Here is a 19,483-nt window from a genome sequence, read left to right as displayed (position 1 = left end):
AAAATACTTAAATATAAAATAAAATTAAATCTGTAAAATTAATTAAATAAGTATTCAAAATAAAAATGTAATTAAAGTAAAAAAGATCAGATAAATAAAAGAAATATTTAAATAAATAAATGTTGTTAAAATGATTATAATAATGCAGTCCAGGGCTAAAAATAAATTACTCCAATTTAAAAGCCATATTAACAAGGTAACTTTTAATTTTACTTTTAAAATCACTCAGAGAGCTCGTCTATTTAACTTCCAGAGGCAGAGAGTTCAGAGTTTAGGGGCATGAAAACAGAAAGCTGTCTCTCTTAGTGAGGAACTTTTAAAGGGAACTTTAAAATAAATTCTAACAGGAAAAAGAAGGTAACTGTAAATCTTGCATGTTGTTCATGTTACTCAGCCTGACACGATATATAAAACAAGTACACAAGGAGACAACCTCTGTCCTCACCGTCTCTCTGCAGGCCGAGCGCTCCCCAAAACACGACCTCATACAGTCACACAGCCAAACTGACAGAGTTGAACATTTGGTTGACGTGAGGGGAACACGACATGAGACATAATCATAACAAAGAGTGTGATCCCTCCTGGTTCTATCTGTTACTGAGATCTATCTAAAGGTGCAGGATAAACATGAAGATAAGAACCAAAGGAGTCGATTTGAGGATTTGATATGAAGTTATACCTGATGTTTTAGGACACATTTAATATCTCTCCTCTGAGGGGTCAACCTGACCGTTTAAAAATGATGAATCTCAAACACACAGCTTCAAACCCTGCTGCCCCACTTTGAGGATAAGATGAAGGAGATGAAGGCTGTCTGCATCTTAAGTAATGATCTAAGACTGAGGGCTAAGCGGGGTCAAACAGAGTCTCAAATCTGTTATAACCACCAATCAAACCCCCGGGGAGAGGCGCCTCCATCCATCATCGCCTTACAGAGGACACACATGTGGTGGTTTCATGCATGCACCCCACCCAACTCCACTCATCCTACGACTCTCTACTCGACTCTCCCTCTGCCAGTCCACATGTCCGGCTGGTCTGCAGCTCAGCTTTGAATCTTGAAAGGATTAGTCCTCTCTCCTCTGTCCTCTGTCCTGACATCCTCTCTGTGGTTTCCCCTCCCCTCCCCTCCCTCCCTCAGGTGCAGTACAGTAAGGTAAAATAAAAACACCCTCTTGACCCGGTGAGCTCTCCAGTGTTGTCCCAGGAGGATAAAACATCTCCCTGAGTCTGTCTGAGACGGAGGCTGGCTGCGTGACTCACACTGCAGTCATGCTGCAAAGACACAGAGAGGGGGGGAGGTCCCGGCAGGTGGGAGCAATGGGGGGAGAGATGGAGCTGCTTCACATCAGCAAAACAAAAGTGCATGATCTCTGAAACATGAATGCACTTCTGTTTTTTACTGCTTCTTCTTTTCAAGACGTTAAAGAGTCGCTAACACAAATGCTAATTATAGAGAACAATCATCAAACTTTCATCCTCACCTCCTTTAAAGCCAGAGACTCCTCTCTGTGTGAGGGTGATACTCACAAGTGCTCACTTGGGAAGGATGCTCATAGGCGTTGTTTTGCCCGATGAAGAGGGGGATAAAGGCGTGATTTTCTCTGAGTCATGAGGACTCCAGAACACGAACATATGCTTCTGTTTCTCTCTCAAAGAACTGAAATGTTTGTCAGTTTGGCAAAAACACAGTTATTTATTTTAGATCTGATTGGAAAGGAAGAGGAGGGGAGGAAGAAGTTGAAAAAGCTTGTAGTTAGTTCTGCTGCTATAGGCTCAGACTGCCGAGGGAACAGACACACTCTCTCCTCTGAACATCATAAACAAAGTTTGGAAATAAGTTATGATGCTCCAACTGTTTGATTAAACATGACACAGTGTTCCTAAATCTCCAAATTCCCTCTCACACTCATATATGAATCATCTACCAGTCAGGGTCCGGGAGGGATAGCTTTTAAGAGTAGGCTTCAAACTTTCCTTTTTGATAAAGCTTATAGTTAGAGCTGGATCAGGCTTGGACCAGGTCTTAGTTATGCTGCTATAGGCTTAGACTGACACACTGGGATCCTGTCTTTCCCTCTCTCTCCTCTCTCTGCCTGTCTCTCACTTTAACTCTTCCTGTCCCATTAAAGTTACTAACCATAGACCTTCCTGGAGTCCCTGAGCTCCCTTGTCTCGTAGGTTCCTCTGGATCTCTGCTGGAGATTCCTTTTTTGGGGTCTGTCATTCATCCTTTCTTTCTTTCTTTCTTTCTTTTGCTCTTTCATTCTTTCCCTGTTCTTTTCATTCCATTCTTCTTTCTTTCTGTCATTCTCTCTTTTCTTTCTTTCATTCCCTCTTTATTTCTTGCTTTCTTTACTTCATTCTCTTTTTTTTAATCCTTCTTACTTTCTTTCTTTCTTTCTTTCTTTCTTTCCTTTCATTCATCCTTTCTTTCTTTCTCTTTTTTCTTCCTTCATTCTTTCCTTCCTTTCTTTCATACCTTTCTCTTTTCTCTCTTTTATTCCTTTCATTCCTTTCTTTCTTTCTTTCTCACTTTGTTCTTTCCATGTTTCTTCATCCTTTGTCTCCTTTTCTTATCCCATCCTTTCCTTCACCATTTCTTCTCCTCTTTTTCTTTCTTCTGGTCTCCCTCTCTTTTCTCTTTTATTAGACCTTTCTGGAGTCCCTGAGCTCCCTTGTCTCGTAGATTCCTTTTTTGGGTCTGTCATTCATCCTTTTTTTCTTTCTTTCTCTCTCTCCCTTTTCGTTTCATTCCTTCCTTGTTTCTTATCTTCCTTCTTTCCTTTCTTGCTTTCTTTCTTTCTTTCTTTCTTTCATTCTTTCATTCTTTCGCTCCATGTTTCTTCATCCTTTATGTCTCCTTTTCTCATCCCATCCTTTCCTTCTATCCTTTCCTTCCCCATTTCTTCTCCTCTTTTTCTTTCTTCTCCTCTCCCTCTCTTCTCTCTTTTCTTAGACCTTTCTGGAGTCCCTGAGCTCCCTTGTCTCGTAGGTTCCTCTGGATCTCTGCTGCTGTGGACGTGGTCCAGACTCCAGCTGCTACAACTACTACTATCCGTCTCCCCACTATCATCTCTCTCTCTCTCTTCACCTCCCTCTATCCCTCTCTCCAACACGGTCTCAGCAGATGTGTGTCTAACATGAGTCTGGTCCTGCTGGAGGTTTCTGCCTGTTAAAGGAAGTTTGTCCTTGCCACTGTAACTTGCTAAATGCTGCAAAGTGCTCTGCTCATGGTGGATTAAGATGAGATCAGACTGAGTCCTGTCTGGAAGATGGGACTGGATCTGATCCGGTCTTGATGTTGGGTTGGGAATGATTGAAAATGCAAATGTAAAGATCCTGATGTTGTTTTAAAATCAGCCAATACATTTTTATTTTGCAGGCCGTCTAACTGGCTGATTTAGGAGCTTTGTAGTTCATCTAAAGGAGAGAAGAACTGCATCAACCAATGTCAGTCACAAGCGAGAGAGAGTCACCACGAGGACACACACACACACACTCCCTCACAACACACACACCAGTCTGTGTGAGCTGCCGTGTGAGGGTGAGGGATGAGACTGAAGGGCCAGCTCTAAAGGCTCGGGGGCCAAACAAACAGCGTTAACACTTCCTGAGCAGCCCTGCCTCCACGTGTGAATCCCTCAGTCTGTGACACTGTAAAAAAAAAGGAGGCGTCATAACTTCAGACGCTCCGATGGAAGAAGAAAGTTTTCTGGTTCAGCGAGCATTACCAAAGTGTGATGATGAAATGATGCGATATCACTTTTTTTTGTGATGCAACCGTGTATTCATGAGGGATAGCTGAGGCATGCAGTGCCGCGTCTGCACACTGACTGCTCGGATCAGCATCAAACACACACACACACACACGCACACACACACACGCACACACACACACTGCCGCTCCAGTTCAACCCTCTGCAGGCTGAAACACAAAGGACAGAGTTTGCGATACCCTCCCTGAGGTAACTTGTCTAACTCTCTGAACGTCTCTACAAAGCAGCTTCACGGGCGCAGACATGTCATGGTGTGTTGACTGTGACGGAGAGGAGGCGAGGAGAGGAGGCTAGGAGAGGAGGCATGACCTAGGAGAAGGAGGGAGGGAGTGTCTGAGAGTGTCTGATTAATGAGATGCAGTGAAGGGGGGGTGAACTGGAACCTCTAATGGTTGTCTAACATGTGTTGAGGGGATTCATGACTTTCAAGGGTCAGTGGGACTTTCTAGAAACACTACATCAATTAAAAAACAAACAGTGGTCACTTTCCTTTCACAGAGAGAACAAGGAGAAGCTGGTGAAGCAGGAGAAATGATATAAAAGGGAAGGACAGAAGCTTACAGAAGAACTTAGATCATTAAAAACTTAGTTAAATTATAAAATCATGTGAAACCATCAGTGTAAAATCTCACTTATTCTTGTTCTGAGTTATAATAAAGAAAGATGTCCAGTCCTGTTTTTATCAGTTCAGAAATATTTAAAAGTCCATCATGTAAAGATTTAGAAAAAACAAGTTCATGCTTTTATTTCCTCTCCCTTCCTGTTGTTTTAAGGATTGATTTAAGATACTTTCAATCACAACATGGACTCGCCCCTCCATATATCTCTGAGCTTTTATCCCTGTATGAGTCAGGACTCAGTCTGAGATCCTTCAGTAATGCTCTACTGGCTCCTCCTAAGTCTAGACTGAGGACTAAAGGCGACAGGGTCTTTGCTGTGACTCTGGTACAGCATGCAAGAGGAGATCAGACTTGCAGAATCAGTCCCTAATTTTATTTCTCTACTCATGACAAACCTTTATATTAAAGCTTTTAATTTGCACATGTGGGTTTGGGGGTGAGGGGGTCTTCTTCTATTTTTATTTTGAATTTCTTCTATTTTATAACTCCTATTATTATTTTTATGTTCAGCATTTTGTGTTATAATATCATTGAATATAAAGTGCTTTAAAAATAAAATCTGGAATCTGATTTTGTGAATTTATTCTAATTTTAAAATGTTTATATAAATATTTAATGATAAAGAATATTTTTTTTAAGTTGTTTTATTATCATTATTATTATCATTATAATTACTTTATTTTCTATTATTATTATTATTTTATTATTTAAACAGTTTTTCATTGTTATTATGTGAGTATGATATTAATATAAATATTTAATAATAAATACAAATTTTTAAGTTTTATTATTATTTCTATTATTATTCGTATTACTACTTTATTTTGTTTTATTAATATTGTTATTATTTATTGTATTTTCTTATCTATTAATTTAAAAATTCAATATTATTATGTGAGTATGATAGTAATATAACTATTTAATAACAAATAATATTTTTTAAAGTTTCATTATTATTACTACTTTATTTTGTATTATTATAAATATTATTATTATTATTATTATTATTATTATTATTATTATTATTATTATTAATCAAGTATAATTATCTATGACTGCTAAAGCCTACAACAAATAACAGTCTTTGCTTCAAAAGCTAAAAAGAATTGAAAAATAAATATAAAAACTCTAGATCATGCATCTCAAACACAATTTTGTAAGACAGAAGTATTAAAAAGTATTGAATTATAAGTGTTTCTTTGCATTCTGTTAGTGCAGGGTCACAGCTTTGTGTCCGTCTGACTGTAAAAAAGTTTAACTTCATTTATTCTCACCAAAGAGAGAGGACATTAGTCAGCGGCTCAAAATCCAAACACAGATTTCTCCAGATACAAACAGAAACAGAGATAAGATGGAAAAATCCCACACAGGCCAAACATGTCTGTGTCCTATTAGAAACCACTGCTGATCCTAGACTCACTTATACAACTGGTTCAGACTGCGGGCGGCTCTCTGGACACGGCCGGGCTGGATTTAAATGACGGCCCGCCTGATTAGAGCGGATCTGTCAGCTGAGGCACAAATAAAGAGAGTGAGGTCTGAGTGTTTGTCAGGGCAGATAAACTGACTGTGATGTGAGGATGAACCCGAGCTTTCTCCCTCTCTCTCATTAAGTAAACACAGATGACTCCTCATCCAAAGCTTAGACACACGTGTGTGGGTGAGCTCCCCCTCGTTAACGGAGACTTTAAGGACTCTGGCCCCAGACTTCACATCGACACAGAAGAGGGGGACAGATATCTGTCAGTCAAAAGGAGAACTCTCAATAAATCCATTAAGTGAAGTGACGCCAAGTCTGACGTGTTCTGTACATGTCCACGTGTCGTTATTACAGGAGGACAGGACAGGAGAGAAGAACACATGAGGACTTACAGTGGGCTCGGTGGTCTGCGTCTCCTTCTTCCTCTGCTCCTGAGCCATGAAGTCTTTCAGATACTCGTTTACCTGAGAGACAGAAAAAAAACATGTTTCAATTTTCTCTAAAAGTAATATGGGAGGTTGAGCCTTCAGTTACCAGGCCCCTCTCCTTTGAATCATCTACCAGTCAGGGTCCGGGAGGCAGACCCCCTCTCTACTTTTAAGAGTAGGCTTCAAACTTTCCTTTTTGATAAAGCTTATAGTTAGAGCTGGATCAGGCTTGGACCAGGTCTTAGTTATGCTGCTATAGGCTTAGACTGCTATAGGCTTAGACTGCTATATGCTTAGACTGCTATAGGCTTAGACTGCTATAAGCATAGACTGCTATATGCTTAGACTGCTATAGGCTTAGACTGCCATAGGCTTAGACTGCTATAGGCTCAGACTGCTATAGGCTCAGACTGCTATAGGCTTAGACTGCTATAAGCATAGACTGCTAGAGGCTTAGACTGCTATAGGCTTTGAATGCCATAGGCTTAGACTGCTATAGGCTTAGACTACCATAGGCTTAGACAGCTATAGGCTTAGACTGCTATAAGCATAGACTGCTAGAGGCTTACTCGGGGAATCCACAGGATGCGTGTGCGCCGCGTTACGGCTGTGACACGGCTCTGCTCCGTCCCGGGGCTTTCGCCCTGGTCCATAGGATGCGTGTTTGGAGCGGCGCGCACTCCGGAGCAGGAAACTCAAGATCCCTCGAGAACTCCAAAACGCGCGAGAACAACACAGTATAAACTTTTCCTCGTCCATGGTGTCGGATATCTTTTGAGACTGACGTCTGGCCCGATGCCACAGGTTATGACGTAATGTTGAAGAAGTGGTGAAATTTACGATCTTGTGTTTGCACATGGTGTTTATTTTGAAAGTGAGCGGATGTTGCATACGATCCTCGTGCCTGACTTCCGGGATAGTTCGATCATTTCTGTGTCGATTGACGCGTGCTGGGCGCGGGGAGCGGCGAAAATAGACTCCCCGCGTATCTCTGGCAGAGCGGCGCGGCGGAACGCTCCAGAGACGGAGCTGAGACGCGCCGCAGCGCGCCCTGTGGACTCTAGAGCATTGACTTGAATGGGAACCTATTTGCTGCGACGTGCGCGGCGCAGCCGTAACGTAACGCGACGCATCCTGTGGATCTTGGGCTTTAGACTGCTATAGGCTTTGAATGCCATAGGCTTAGACTGCTATAGGCTTAGACTGCCATAGGCTTAGACTGCTATAGGCTCAGACTGCTATAGGCTTAGACTGCTATAGGCTCAGACTGCTAGAGGCTTAGACTGCTATATGCTCAGAATGCTATAGGCTTAGACTGCTATAGGCTCAGACTGCTAAAGGCTTAGACTGCTATAGGCTCAGACTGCTATAGGCTCAGACTGCTATAGGCTTAGACTGCTATAGGCTTAGACTGCTATAGGCTCAGACTGCCGGATAAACTGACACACTGGGATCCTGTCTTTCCCTCTCTCTCCTCTCTCTGCCTGTCTCTCACTTTAACTCTTCCTGTCCCATTAAAGTTACTAACCATAGACCTTTCTGGAGTCCCTGAGCTCCCTTGTCTCGTAGGTTCCTCTGGATCTCTGCTGCTGTGGACGTGGTCCAGACTCCAGCTGCTACAACTACTACTATCCGTCTCCCCACTATCATCTCTCTCTCTCTTCATCTCCCTCTATCCCTCTCTCCAACACGGTCTCAGCAGATGTGTGTCTAACATGAGTCTGGTCCTGCTGGAGGTTTCTGCCTGTTAAAGGAAGTTTGTCCTTGCCACTGTAACTTGCTAAATGCTGCAAAGTGCTCTGCTCATGGTGGATTAAGATGAGGTCAGACTGAGTCCTGTCTGGAAGAGGGGACTGGATCTGATCCGGTCTTGATGTTGGGTCTTTGTTAGTAATAGAAGAGTCTGAGGAGAACATTTGTTGGGATTTGGTGCTGTATAAATAAAGATTGATTGACTAACTCGTACAGTAAGGTCATACAGATCATTTTAAAGTAGGATCAGCTGTTGGTGAACTCTTGGAGCACAAAGAGACTTCAGCAGAGAGCCATATGTCCGACCAGCAGGACTCTGTGACCACACCTGTTAGCTATTGTGAGTGTGTGTGTGTGTGTAAAGCGTAGAGCTGGCAGCCGCCCAGAGTTCCTACGAGAGGAATGTAAACAGACGGGACCCTGCAGCAGGGTCTGAATGAGCCCGGGCCATCTGCACATAAAGGCCACGTAGAAATACACTTAAAGGGGCTTTAAGGACAGATACTGATGCTGTTGTCTTAGCTGTGAGTTCACCTGCACATGTCATATGGCATAACCTCAAGGCATGAGAGCAAAGTGTGACAGGTATAATGGATCTGAAGGTATTTAGGTCACTGTTTTCACTGTAACAACCTGCAGCCCACCGTGCACAGCAGAGTCTGAGTCTCTCGCCCTGAGCGAGAGAGTCTGCAGCCTGCTCCTCGAAGAGATAGGAAAATAGCAAACCATGTTCTGCTGAAGTTCACTTATTCGTGAAATAACACCCACCCTGTTGATCCAGGTTGTCACCGCATCCTCCGTGTCATACGGTGTTTCCACTTCAGGGTCTGAGGACGAATACTGACGGATGCAGGACACCACTTTCTCCACGCTCACCGTCTCCACCGTGTACGCCATCATCAGGGTGTCGATCATCGCCAGGTGAGCACTCTGGAAAAACAGAAAACAGAGCTGAGTTAAAGCATCACTACAAACCTGCAACAGACCTGCAGACTCACAGCTTTTTCATCTCAGGGACAGACGGAGCTGCTCCCAAAAAATCTGAATGAAGATGCACAAAAATAGCATGTCCTGCAAAATGTTGGATCTTGAAACCTGTCCGGTCCTCTGAGAGGAAAGATCAAGCCAATTAGAGTTCACAGAGTGAATGCAAACATGCATCTTAGCTAACAAAATCAAGCTAACGCATAGGTATGCACAATAACAGCATGTTCTGCATTTTCCTGAAGCTGTCAGGTCTTATGAGACAGAAGAGGAGACATGGACAAACCAATAAGAAGTGATTGAGTTAGACTGAATATAGGGATCTGACTGAGCAGCTCACTCATTCTTAAAACCTGCTTCAAAATAGAACTTCACTGAAGCTTGTTAGAGGTCTATAAAGTCTGTTGATTTTCACAAAGTTAAATAAAGCTTTGGACGTTTGAACAGTCTGCAGTATTTCCTGATATTCTGCATGTCTGGGTAGCAAAGCCCTAAAGGTCAGTGATTAATGGTATTGGTTCAGGTCTTAATATCCTTGTCTCTATTGAACATCTGAGTCCTCACTCAAACATTCCCTCGTGGCCGCTGCCCTGGAAACGAGCACATTCATCCCTGGTTACAAGACCCACTTTGCTCATTGAGACTCTGAACAGCCTGAATAAGACATCTGCCTGACAACACAGACCGGCTAATAGGGTCTGGGTCCATTATAGACCGCTACAGACCGACGGACTGAAGACCGAAGGGTTTATCCTGAAAAACTATAAATATTCATCCAATCATGATCAGGGCCAAATCATGTCTGTTAATTTAAATCATTAACCAACTCCTCATGTCGGGTTTATCTCTGTGAGGGCTTCAAAGGAAAAGGAAGAAGAACTTGGAGAGGTGTGGTGACCAGTTTTATGATTCATTAGGAAAATAACAGACAAGTTTTAAACCTTTTAAAGTAATCAGAATCAGAACCAGAACCAGAAGTACTTATATTTTTCCAATGGGGGAAATTCAGTCTCATACACAATAAAGTCTGAATATAAGAATATAAATAGAAAGTAGGAATGAAAAAGAAATAAATACTGAATAAATAAAATTATAAAATGATTAAATGAATGATTAAATAAAAAATAAAATAAAATAATTATCTTAATAAATTACATTAAATCAAAATTAATTCATTGAGAATAAAATAAACAAAATGAAAATAGAATTGATTTTATAAGTATTATTTTTAAGTGTTCTGAAATAAGAAATAAATGCAGAATAAATATAAAATAAAATAATTAAATGCATAAATCAAATTAAATAAAAAAATAATAAAAATAGATTTAATTAATAGAATAACTCTAATTATTTTTAGGGTTTCTGTTAGTATATGAAATAAGAAATAAATGCTGAATAAAAATAAAATAGATAAAACATTTCATTAAATCAAAATAAATTTAATTAATTTCAAAAAGAATATATTGTAATAATTATATTTTATTTGTTGTGTGTTACTTTGTGTATTGTCTTCTTTATTATATGTATTTTATGCAAAAATCACTCTTAAATTACATTTCAATTTAAATTAAAGTTTGTTCAGAAGCACAGGAAAGTTTTTTTCATGTAGTAATGAGTCTAGGAGGACTAATGTTTACCTGACTTTGTGGTGAAACAATATCTTTCTTCCTTATCTGCAATGTTTCTTGGTATTACAAAATAAATTCCAGCTTCTATTGTTTGTTAATTTATTGGTTTGAGCTCAAACAAAAAATATAAACTTGTACTAATTAACCTGTTAAGATAAAATAAAAATAAGACGCAAAGGAGATAACATGAACAAACAGTAAGCTTTGAGAAAGTTTACTGTTGTTATTTAAAAGGTTAATCTAAATGAACTCTCTGCAGGGTCAGCTGAGCTTCTGTTAGTGTTACAGGTACAGGCTGAGACAAATCAGGCACACAAAGTTAACACCTTTCATAAATGATCATTTAATAAAAGTTGGATTGAAAAACAAGTACTCATGAACTCATCCTTTAAAGTTGTGTCATGAAGTTGAAGAGTATGAGGCGCTCAAACAGACACACAGGTCAGAGGTTGTGATAAGTGTCCACTCCATGTTATCACACAGACATCTGACATGTCCTCACGGAGCCGTGAGGAGTCACAGGGAGGAGGCTGAGGTGTTGGACGAGGTTACAGAGAATGACTGAGACACCAGAAACAGTCGTTCACTTTGAAGACCGACTGATAATTAGCCCTCGCTAACTAACTACGTTACATCATGAAGCAGCTGCTGTGTTCTGAAAGAGAAGTTCAAAGAGGAAGAAAATACTTCAGGATTTACATAAAACATTCCCCAAGGTCCAAAGAAACTTCAGAATAAAGGAATCTGGACTGTTTTCATACTGAAGCATATTTACATATCCAACAGATATTTAAAAAAAGACACTCACATGTGATATAACACTTTAATTTGCACTCAGAGCAATATAAGTTAATGTGGATAATTTTAACATGTAATATAACATTGTGTTTAGTAGGGTCTTATTCAGGCTTTGTTTTATTTTGTTATTGTTTTGTATAATTTTTTTTATTTATAATTATTTTTTCATTTTTATTTGTATTATTTTTTTATTTCTGATTATTATTATTAATTTGTTTTATTTATCATTAAAAAATATTTATTATTATTCTTATTTATTTATATTTGTTATTTTAAAAAACCCTCTATAACAATGATTTATTGGTTTATTATTTCTCATGTTTGCATTGTTCCAATTATCTTCCCTTCTCTGTCTGTTAAAGGGATATTCTGTCATCCTCCTGAATTCTGCCATGCTTTGTTTCTCAAAGCACTTTGTAAACATTTGTATTAACTGAATGTGGAAAATGTTAACATGCCATATAACTTTGTGTTTACGAGGGTCTTTTTTAGGTGTTTTTTTAATTTATTTTTGTTGTTTTGTATTAATTTTATTTCATTTTTGACTATTCAGTGTTCTTTTATTTTTTATTTTATTCTTATTTTCAATATATGTTTTAATTTTTGATTATGATTATTATTTTTATTTCTTATTAATATTTTTCATTTTCTATTATTCTTATTTATTTATATTTGTAGTTAAAAAAAACGTTTATAACAATGATTTATTGGTTTATTATTTCTCATGTTGTGTGAGTCTGTGTGAGTTTGTGTGAGTCTGTGTGAGTTTGTGTGAGTTGTGTGAGTTTGTGTGAGTGTGTGTGAGTCTGTGTGAGTCTGTGTGAGTTTGTGTGAGTCTGTGTGAGTTTGTGTGAGTCTGTGTGAGTCTGTGTGAGTCTGTGTGAGTCTGTGTGAGTTTGTGTGAGTCTGTGTGAGTTTGCGTGAGTCTGTGTGAGTCTGTGTGAGTCTGTGTGAGTTTGTGTGAGTTTGTGTGAGTTTGTGTGAGTGTGTGTGAGTTTGTGTGAGTTTGTGTGAGTTTGTGTGAGTTTGTGTGAGTCTGTGTGAGTCTGTGTGAGTTTGTGTGAGTCTGTGTGAGTTTGTGTGATGACAGCTGGAAACAGTGAGGATGAGATCTTCTGTCCTCCAGTTGTAAATGTGTAAATGCATGATCTATGTAATGATGGCAGAGTGTTATTTTCTGTGCAGTTAGCAGCTTAAAGTACACTTTTAGCTCTTAGTTGATTTTCTTGTGTGAAATTGAATTAGCTAAATGCTTCATTTCCTCTATCTCTGATCTGGAACCCCCGCAGCAAACCAGTCTCATTTAATAACACACTGCCAACATGTTTCCTCTCCGCCTGTATTTAGACTGTCCAAACAGAGCACAACATTATCCAAGTCACACACACACAAACATCCTGCTATCAGTTTGAGCTGCGGTAACAAATCTGGCCTGTTCTCCAACAACAAATCATCAACTCAGAGAGAAGGTGATTTCACAAAGGCCAGGGGAGAGACAGAGACCCTCACAGGCCTCCTCTCACTCCACCTCAGAGGAGCAATCTGAGGATATCGATTAGCAGCTGCTGAAGTCTGATGGGATGAAACGACAACAAGGAGAGATAATCCTGTTTACGAGACCGCAGACCTGCAGACTTTAATCATGCTGGATGACACCGGGCTGCTGTGTGTGAGGGAGACGCTGTTTAAGAGTCCTGTGCACTTTAGAGGATGACAAACCGACGCTTCATTAAGAGCTGAAGAGTCAGAGTTACAGACACGATGCTTCAGAGAGTAATTAAAGTGATGAAGGGTGCAGCAGACACTTCACAGTCAGGTCGTTCAGTTCATCCACTTTACTTAATTATATAACACATTTAAAAAAAACAATAAGTGAATAAGTTTCAAACACAGCCCTGTTTTGAAGCTGATTGTCTGAGGGTGCCATATTGGAAATGTTGAACTCAACCTAACTTCTGTGGAGGTAGTGTGAGGGGAAGAGGCGGGGCTTTAGCCTCCTCGCTAACAGGGGAGGTCTGTTAAAGCTCGGCGTCTACAGCTTGATTTAATCCAGTTTGGTGAAACATCAGACACATTCAGTAAGTTTGGATCAACTCCTCGTCATCAAAGATGCAGATGCATTTCAGAGTGAGCTGACTGTCTGTGCAGTGTGCCTGTCACTGCAGGTGCATTCAGGGACCGTCGTAAAATTCTGGCATTTTTCTGTGAATCAAGAGAATCAAAACACAGTCGCAGTGGTCACATCAAGAATGTTGTCTCTAGACTTTTAGCAGGGCCAGGCTGAATTATTTCACTTCAGATATTACATAAAAGTGTTAAAGGAGTGTTGATGACTTTAACTCTTGGTATAACCCTGATACTGATATCTGATCCACTACATGAATTATTTAAAGAGTGAAGATGTTTCTGCAAAAATCAAAGACTAACATGTTTTGAGTTTTCATCAATTAAAAACGGAGCGACGCCTGCGAGCTAGTTCAGGCAGACAACTCGAGCTGCAATGCCGTACACGTCACATGTCCCACTCTCATAACCATCATCCAATCACGCCCTCTGCCTCTCAAATTGGCGGTCCATTTAAACTGGGGAAAAATCTCCCATCTCTCCCTCTGCCTGTCAACGCCTCTGCTGCTGCATGCCATTGCTGATATTTTCTTCTTCCCCGCCGCCTCCCCAGCTTCCACCTGGAGGCTCCGGGGGTGTTCAGTATGTTTTGCTCATCACTCCTCAAAGTCTGCATGTAAACTTATCTGCAGGGAGTGATGAGGCCGGAGCCTGGGCGCCAAACATGAATATGTATTTGCTGCTATAATAAACAATTTAAACGTGAGTTGTCTGACTGAACTAGACTAGAACTATAAAGGGCTGAAAAGACTCAAATGTGACTAAAGCTAACAGACATGTTAGTCTAAAGACTAAATCTAAATCTAAAATAGACGCCAAAATTAACACTGACCTGAGGTTGCCGCTTGGTTAAGGCAAGGCATTGCAGCTTTATTTGTATAGTGCATTTCAGACACGAGGGCAACTCAATGTGCTTTACATTAAAACATTAAAAGCATTGGAAACATTCAGACAAGCATAAAAGAACACAATTAAAATGACAAATATAATAAAACAGAAAAGAAAAGGATAATAAGAAATGTGTTAAAAATAAAATGAGTTAAGATAGGAAGGCAGTGTTAAATAAAAAGGTCTTAGTCTTTGATTTTAAAGAGGTGAGAGTTGGAGCAGACCTGCAGCTTTCAGGGAGTGTGTTCCAGATATGTGGAGCATAATGACTAAACGCTGCTTCACCATGTTTCCTTCTGACTCTAGGGACTGAAAGCAGACCAGTACCTGATGATGACCTCAGAGGTCCAGATACCATTCAGGTCTTTATAAACCATCAGCAGGATTTTAAATTCTATTCTCTGACGGACAGGAAGCCAGTGTAGAGATCTAAGACACACAGATCATATTTAGACTTTTTTTTTTAAAGACACATAAAAACAACCTCATCTAATAAAGCTTTAACACTTCAAAGGTGACATATCATGTAAAATTGACTTTTTAATGGTTCTCTACTTGAAATCTGTGTCCCTGTCTACAAACCCCCTGAGAATGAAAAGAGTCCATTCTGCCCCTGTTCTGATTTCTCCACCTTTCTGTAAATGTGTGCTGAAACCAGCCGTATCAGTTTCAGTGTTTTTCATACGTCACAACGCCATCCGGTCTGTAACAGGAAGTCAGAGCTCGGAGCTTGTTCAGTCCATAGACTGTATAAAATACAACTCAACCCCTCCTCCGTTTTTCATTCCCTGCACACATGTGTGCTAACAAGGAGCTTAGGAGGGAGGCATGCTAGTTGTAGGCTGTCTTAATAAACACAGAGGTCGCTTTGACTCCCCACGTCTGCAGATTTGAAGATCTAGTGGATGATTTTTAGTTTGCATGGAAAAGTGCTAGCGCTAGTTAGCATAGCCACATAGCTACATGTTGGTAGCCATGTACCAAGACACACGTCGACATGCTGACAAATAAAACAACAAGAAACACTAAATCTGTGACCAATGGTTCAGAAAGGTCCTGCTGCAGGCGCCTCTCCGTCAGGATCAGATTCTGGATCAGATTCAGAGGGTTGGAGTAACGTGGGTCTGTGAGCAGCCGTGTATATTCAGCCAACATGGAAACATTAGATCAACGTGCTGGACAGCCGAGGAACATCCACTTCCTGAGGGGGCGTGGTCAGAGAGAAAACAGACTGTTCTGAGGAGGACCAAAGAAGAGGGTTTTTCAGGCAGACCAGAATCTGATTTCAAAGTGTTTTTATGAGCATAAACTTTAAAGACATGTTTTGGGGACCTCTTAGACCAATATATGTTGATGAAACAAGCGTGATATGTCACCTTTAAATTCAACAACTACTAAAACAAAGTAGGACTCAAAGTAGAGCATCGTTTACAAAATCCAGTACTGATTGTGCTTTTGAGTATTTCAAATGTTTGATATATCAGTCAGATGATTAAAAACTTGTTGCAGTGTGAAGTATAAGTGCTTAAAATAAAAAAGGGAGAGAAAATAGGAACTATATGAACATTTTTGGGATCTTTTCTAGGATTAATTTTCCCAAAAAGAATGATAAGTTGTAGCAAAAACAAAATAATGAATGAATTAAAAAAACTAAATGTAAGGATTACAATTTTATTATATTATTAACATCAAAAGTCCACATGTTTGATATTTATTTTGTTTTTTAAGTTATATTTTGGGGAATTTTTTGCTTTTATTAGATAGCACATTAGAAACCTCTGTACATGGGGTGCTAGCTTAACCCGCGAGGCCAACAGCGCCCCATGGTTGTTCATTTTCAAGCTTCATCAAGACTTTCAATTTGATCAATTTCAATAATGTTGCAAGTCTTTGAAATAAAGTTCCAGACTCAAACTGATGAAATGATAACCATAAATATCTTTGTGTTTACCAGCCGACCTTCTAACAAAGCCTCTGATGCTTCTCTCTGTGAGTGAATGTGGAGAAGGTCTGAGCGTCTCTGTAAAGGTCCCCTGCAGTCAGCGGTCATGAATCATGCATGTGAGGCAGATTGTGTACAGCAGCTGAAACGCTCAGCAGACGGTCAGGATCAGCTGGCCGCCTTTAAATGTCAGCTGAAAGCTAGAAGGAGGCGAGGAAGAGGAGAGGTATCTCCTTCACTGCCCAGAGAGAGAGTTAGTCTTTCTCATTAGAGCAGGAATAAAAACTGTTTCACTCTGACGTCATGTTTCCTAACCTTTCAGACATATGGCATCCGTCAGCATCACTGTACTCAGGTTCATGCTGCTGCATGTTTCCATACCTTAAAGCTGCTCAATGCAACATCTCTTCTTCCACTGAGCAGCTTCACAGGAGCATTCAGGGATCAGATGCCTCACTCGGGGGCCGAGTGGGCGGCTACAGGAGGGAAAATGTTGCTTTTTCACTACATTAGATCATTCTGTCCTTCTTTCACCTTTACTTTCTGATTCCCTTTAGACAGAATGCTGTTTTAATCAAGCTTTCATAAATGAATTGCATGCATTTATAAGTGTGGGCCATTCTGCAGACTAACAAACAAACACAAGTTTGCATAGTTTACTTCCTCATCGAAGCTGATTACATCCATAAATCTTGTTTTAATTTCTCCTGAGAGGAGAAGAAACGTCTTCCACAGTCAATATCCTGTTTTTTTATTGTCCTGCTACATCGCTGCTCATCTGTATTCCCACCTGGAGACACGAGAGCAAACACTCTTCATTTTTATTACAGCTGCTCTGTGAGGAAGCAGAAATGAAAATCCACCACAGCTGCATGATTTCAAATCGCACAAAGGACGTGAAGAGACAAAACGCAGCGCCGGTCTCTCTGCTGGAAATTAACTTGAAGCTTTATTTAGATTCTTGGTTTGAATCAGCTCCTAGAGGATGCACAGTACTCCCCCTCTCCATGACATCAACAAACACACACAGTATGTTCTTCTGCAGAGAGTTCTGGGTTGACTACAGTAATGTCTTTACCACAACTTACAGTAACAGCTTGGAGCAGGGCAAGCCTCATGATCGCTTTTTATTCTGCAAGATTCTTTTTTTTCAATCTCCCTCAAAGTCTTTAGGAGAAAATGACTTTACTGCAGTTTCCTGGACCTCCTCAGGACTGAGGAAACACACACGCACACACACACACACACACACACACACACACACACACAAAGAATCATCCTGAACTCTGGGGTGATGTAATATTGAAATGCAGTCTGCTTCCAGTATTAAAACTCTCCAGTCCAGTCTCAGAGGCTCCACGCTGCAGCATAATGTCTAAAAATGAGTGCATCTAGCCGCAGGTAACTTCACGCTAACTCAGCCGGACACGGGAAAGCTCTCAGCTGTGCCGCTCTCTGGTCTCTAGTCAAGGTCAGAACAAGTACAGCAGAGCTGAGGGGAAAGCAGTGAAAAGGTGAACGCTCTCTTCAAACAAATATACAGTCGACCGCAGGAACCAGGGTCCAACTTTAGTCCCTGGGTAGTTAGTCTCCCCCAAGGTCCAGGGACTTTAGGGGGTGGGGCCTGCAATGCTGAACGAGTACCCTCAGTGTTTTTATCCAACCCTCCATCCACAATAACATCACACACACCTGTGATTCACTTGTTCTAATACCTCCTGAACGTCGGTCTTCTCTGAGCCTGATAGTGTGAATGCGTCTCTCAGCTCCCGTTTTAAAAGTGACCCTGTAAACTGGAGCCCTTCAGCTGAACGTGTCAGTGTTTGTGGAGTTTACACAGCTGTTGAAACACAGAGGGAGTTCCTGGGAATGCAAACTAGTTTAGTTTTTATTAAGATTTCAAAATATCCTCATCAGATATTTAATGATGGTCTAAAGACGTTTATGAGGGATGCATCCGGCTGAGAGTCTCCAGTTAACAGGGTCGCCGTTTAAACCAAAACACCGGCCGATCTCTGCGATCACGGCTTTTTGAGTTGAAAAGGATTTTAAAGCCGTGTTGAAACGTCTTTGCTACTCGCGCTTATCTCCTCTCACATGTTGATTCATTCTTTGCTTTTTACATGTTTTTAACTGCAGGCGCAAAATTTTCACTTTTGTTCATATTTTTCTGCTGTTGAAGCACAATTTCAAATTTGAGGAAATTAATTTTTTCGACAGGCTCCGGGGTCAACTTTTTTTCCAATTTTTTTTTTCAAACTTTTTTTTTTTCAAAAAAAATTTGCAAATGTTTTTTTCCCCAAAAAAAAATCTTCCAAAAATTTTTTTTCAATTTTTTTTTTTTCAAAATGTGTCTTCAATTTTTTTTTTTCAAATTAAAAAAAAAGAAATAAAAAATTCAAATTTTCTTTTACATCTTGATTTTGATTTTTCCAAAAACCATTCACAGTCATTCGTCTTTTTTTTACTGCCCTCTACTGGTCTGGTGGTGCATTTCCTTTTTTTTTCTCCATACGTCACCAGCCTGATTTACACAATTGCACTGCTGAACGTGTCTGATTGGTAGATTAACCTCAGTGTTTTTATTCCTCCCTCCGTCCACAATAACATCACACACATCTGTGATTCACTTGATTTCTCTTTCTTTCATTAGTTTTTATTTGTTCTATCTTTTTTGTATGTGTGTGTACTTTTCAAAAGAAGAAGCTGTGATTCTCTTGATTTAGCAGCTTGTAACAGTAGTCTTCTCTCAGCCCACCGTGAATGCGTCTCTCCTCCCGGTGTTCCAGTTTTAAAAGTGACCCTGTAAACTGGGGACCTTCAGCTGAACGTGTCAGTGTTTGTGGAGTTTACACAGCTGTTGAAACACAGAGGGAGTTCCTGGGAATGCAAACTAGTTTAGTTTTTATTAAGATTTCAAAATATCCTCATCAGATATTTAATGATGGTCTAAAGACGTTTATGAGGGATGCATCCGGCTGAGAGTCTCCAGTTAAACAGCTTTGCTACTCGCGCTCGTCTCCTTCCAAGTGTTGATTCAGTGAATCCATCTTCAATAAA

At 40.2% G+C, this 19,483-nt stretch overlaps 1 protein-coding gene across 1 annotated transcript in view; it reads right to left on the bottom strand.

Annotated features, from left to right (window-relative positions):
• Window positions 1-4,025: 4,025 nt before the first annotated feature.
• The window catches only part of LOC117828339 (calmodulin-regulated spectrin-associated protein 2-like), a 37,766-nt gene continuing 22,308 nt past the window's right edge, over window positions 4,026-19,483 (bottom strand). The window contains exons 3-5 of the mRNA XM_034705384.1: window positions 8,828-8,989; window positions 6,272-6,343; window positions 4,026-4,088 (exon numbers count right to left, since the gene is read on the bottom strand). Coding sequence (XP_034561275.1) covers window positions 4,026-4,088; window positions 6,272-6,343; window positions 8,828-8,989 — 297 coding nt within the window. The remainder of the gene's footprint in view (window positions 4,089-6,271; window positions 6,344-8,827; window positions 8,990-19,483) is intronic.

This window comes from Notolabrus celidotus, chromosome 2 (assembly GCF_009762535.1).
Source record: "Notolabrus celidotus isolate fNotCel1 chromosome 2, fNotCel1.pri, whole genome shotgun sequence".
In the NCBI taxonomy this organism is placed as follows: Eukaryota; Metazoa; Chordata; class Actinopteri; order Labriformes; family Labridae; genus Notolabrus; species Notolabrus celidotus.
This window is presented reverse-complemented; position numbering and strand designations above follow the sequence as displayed.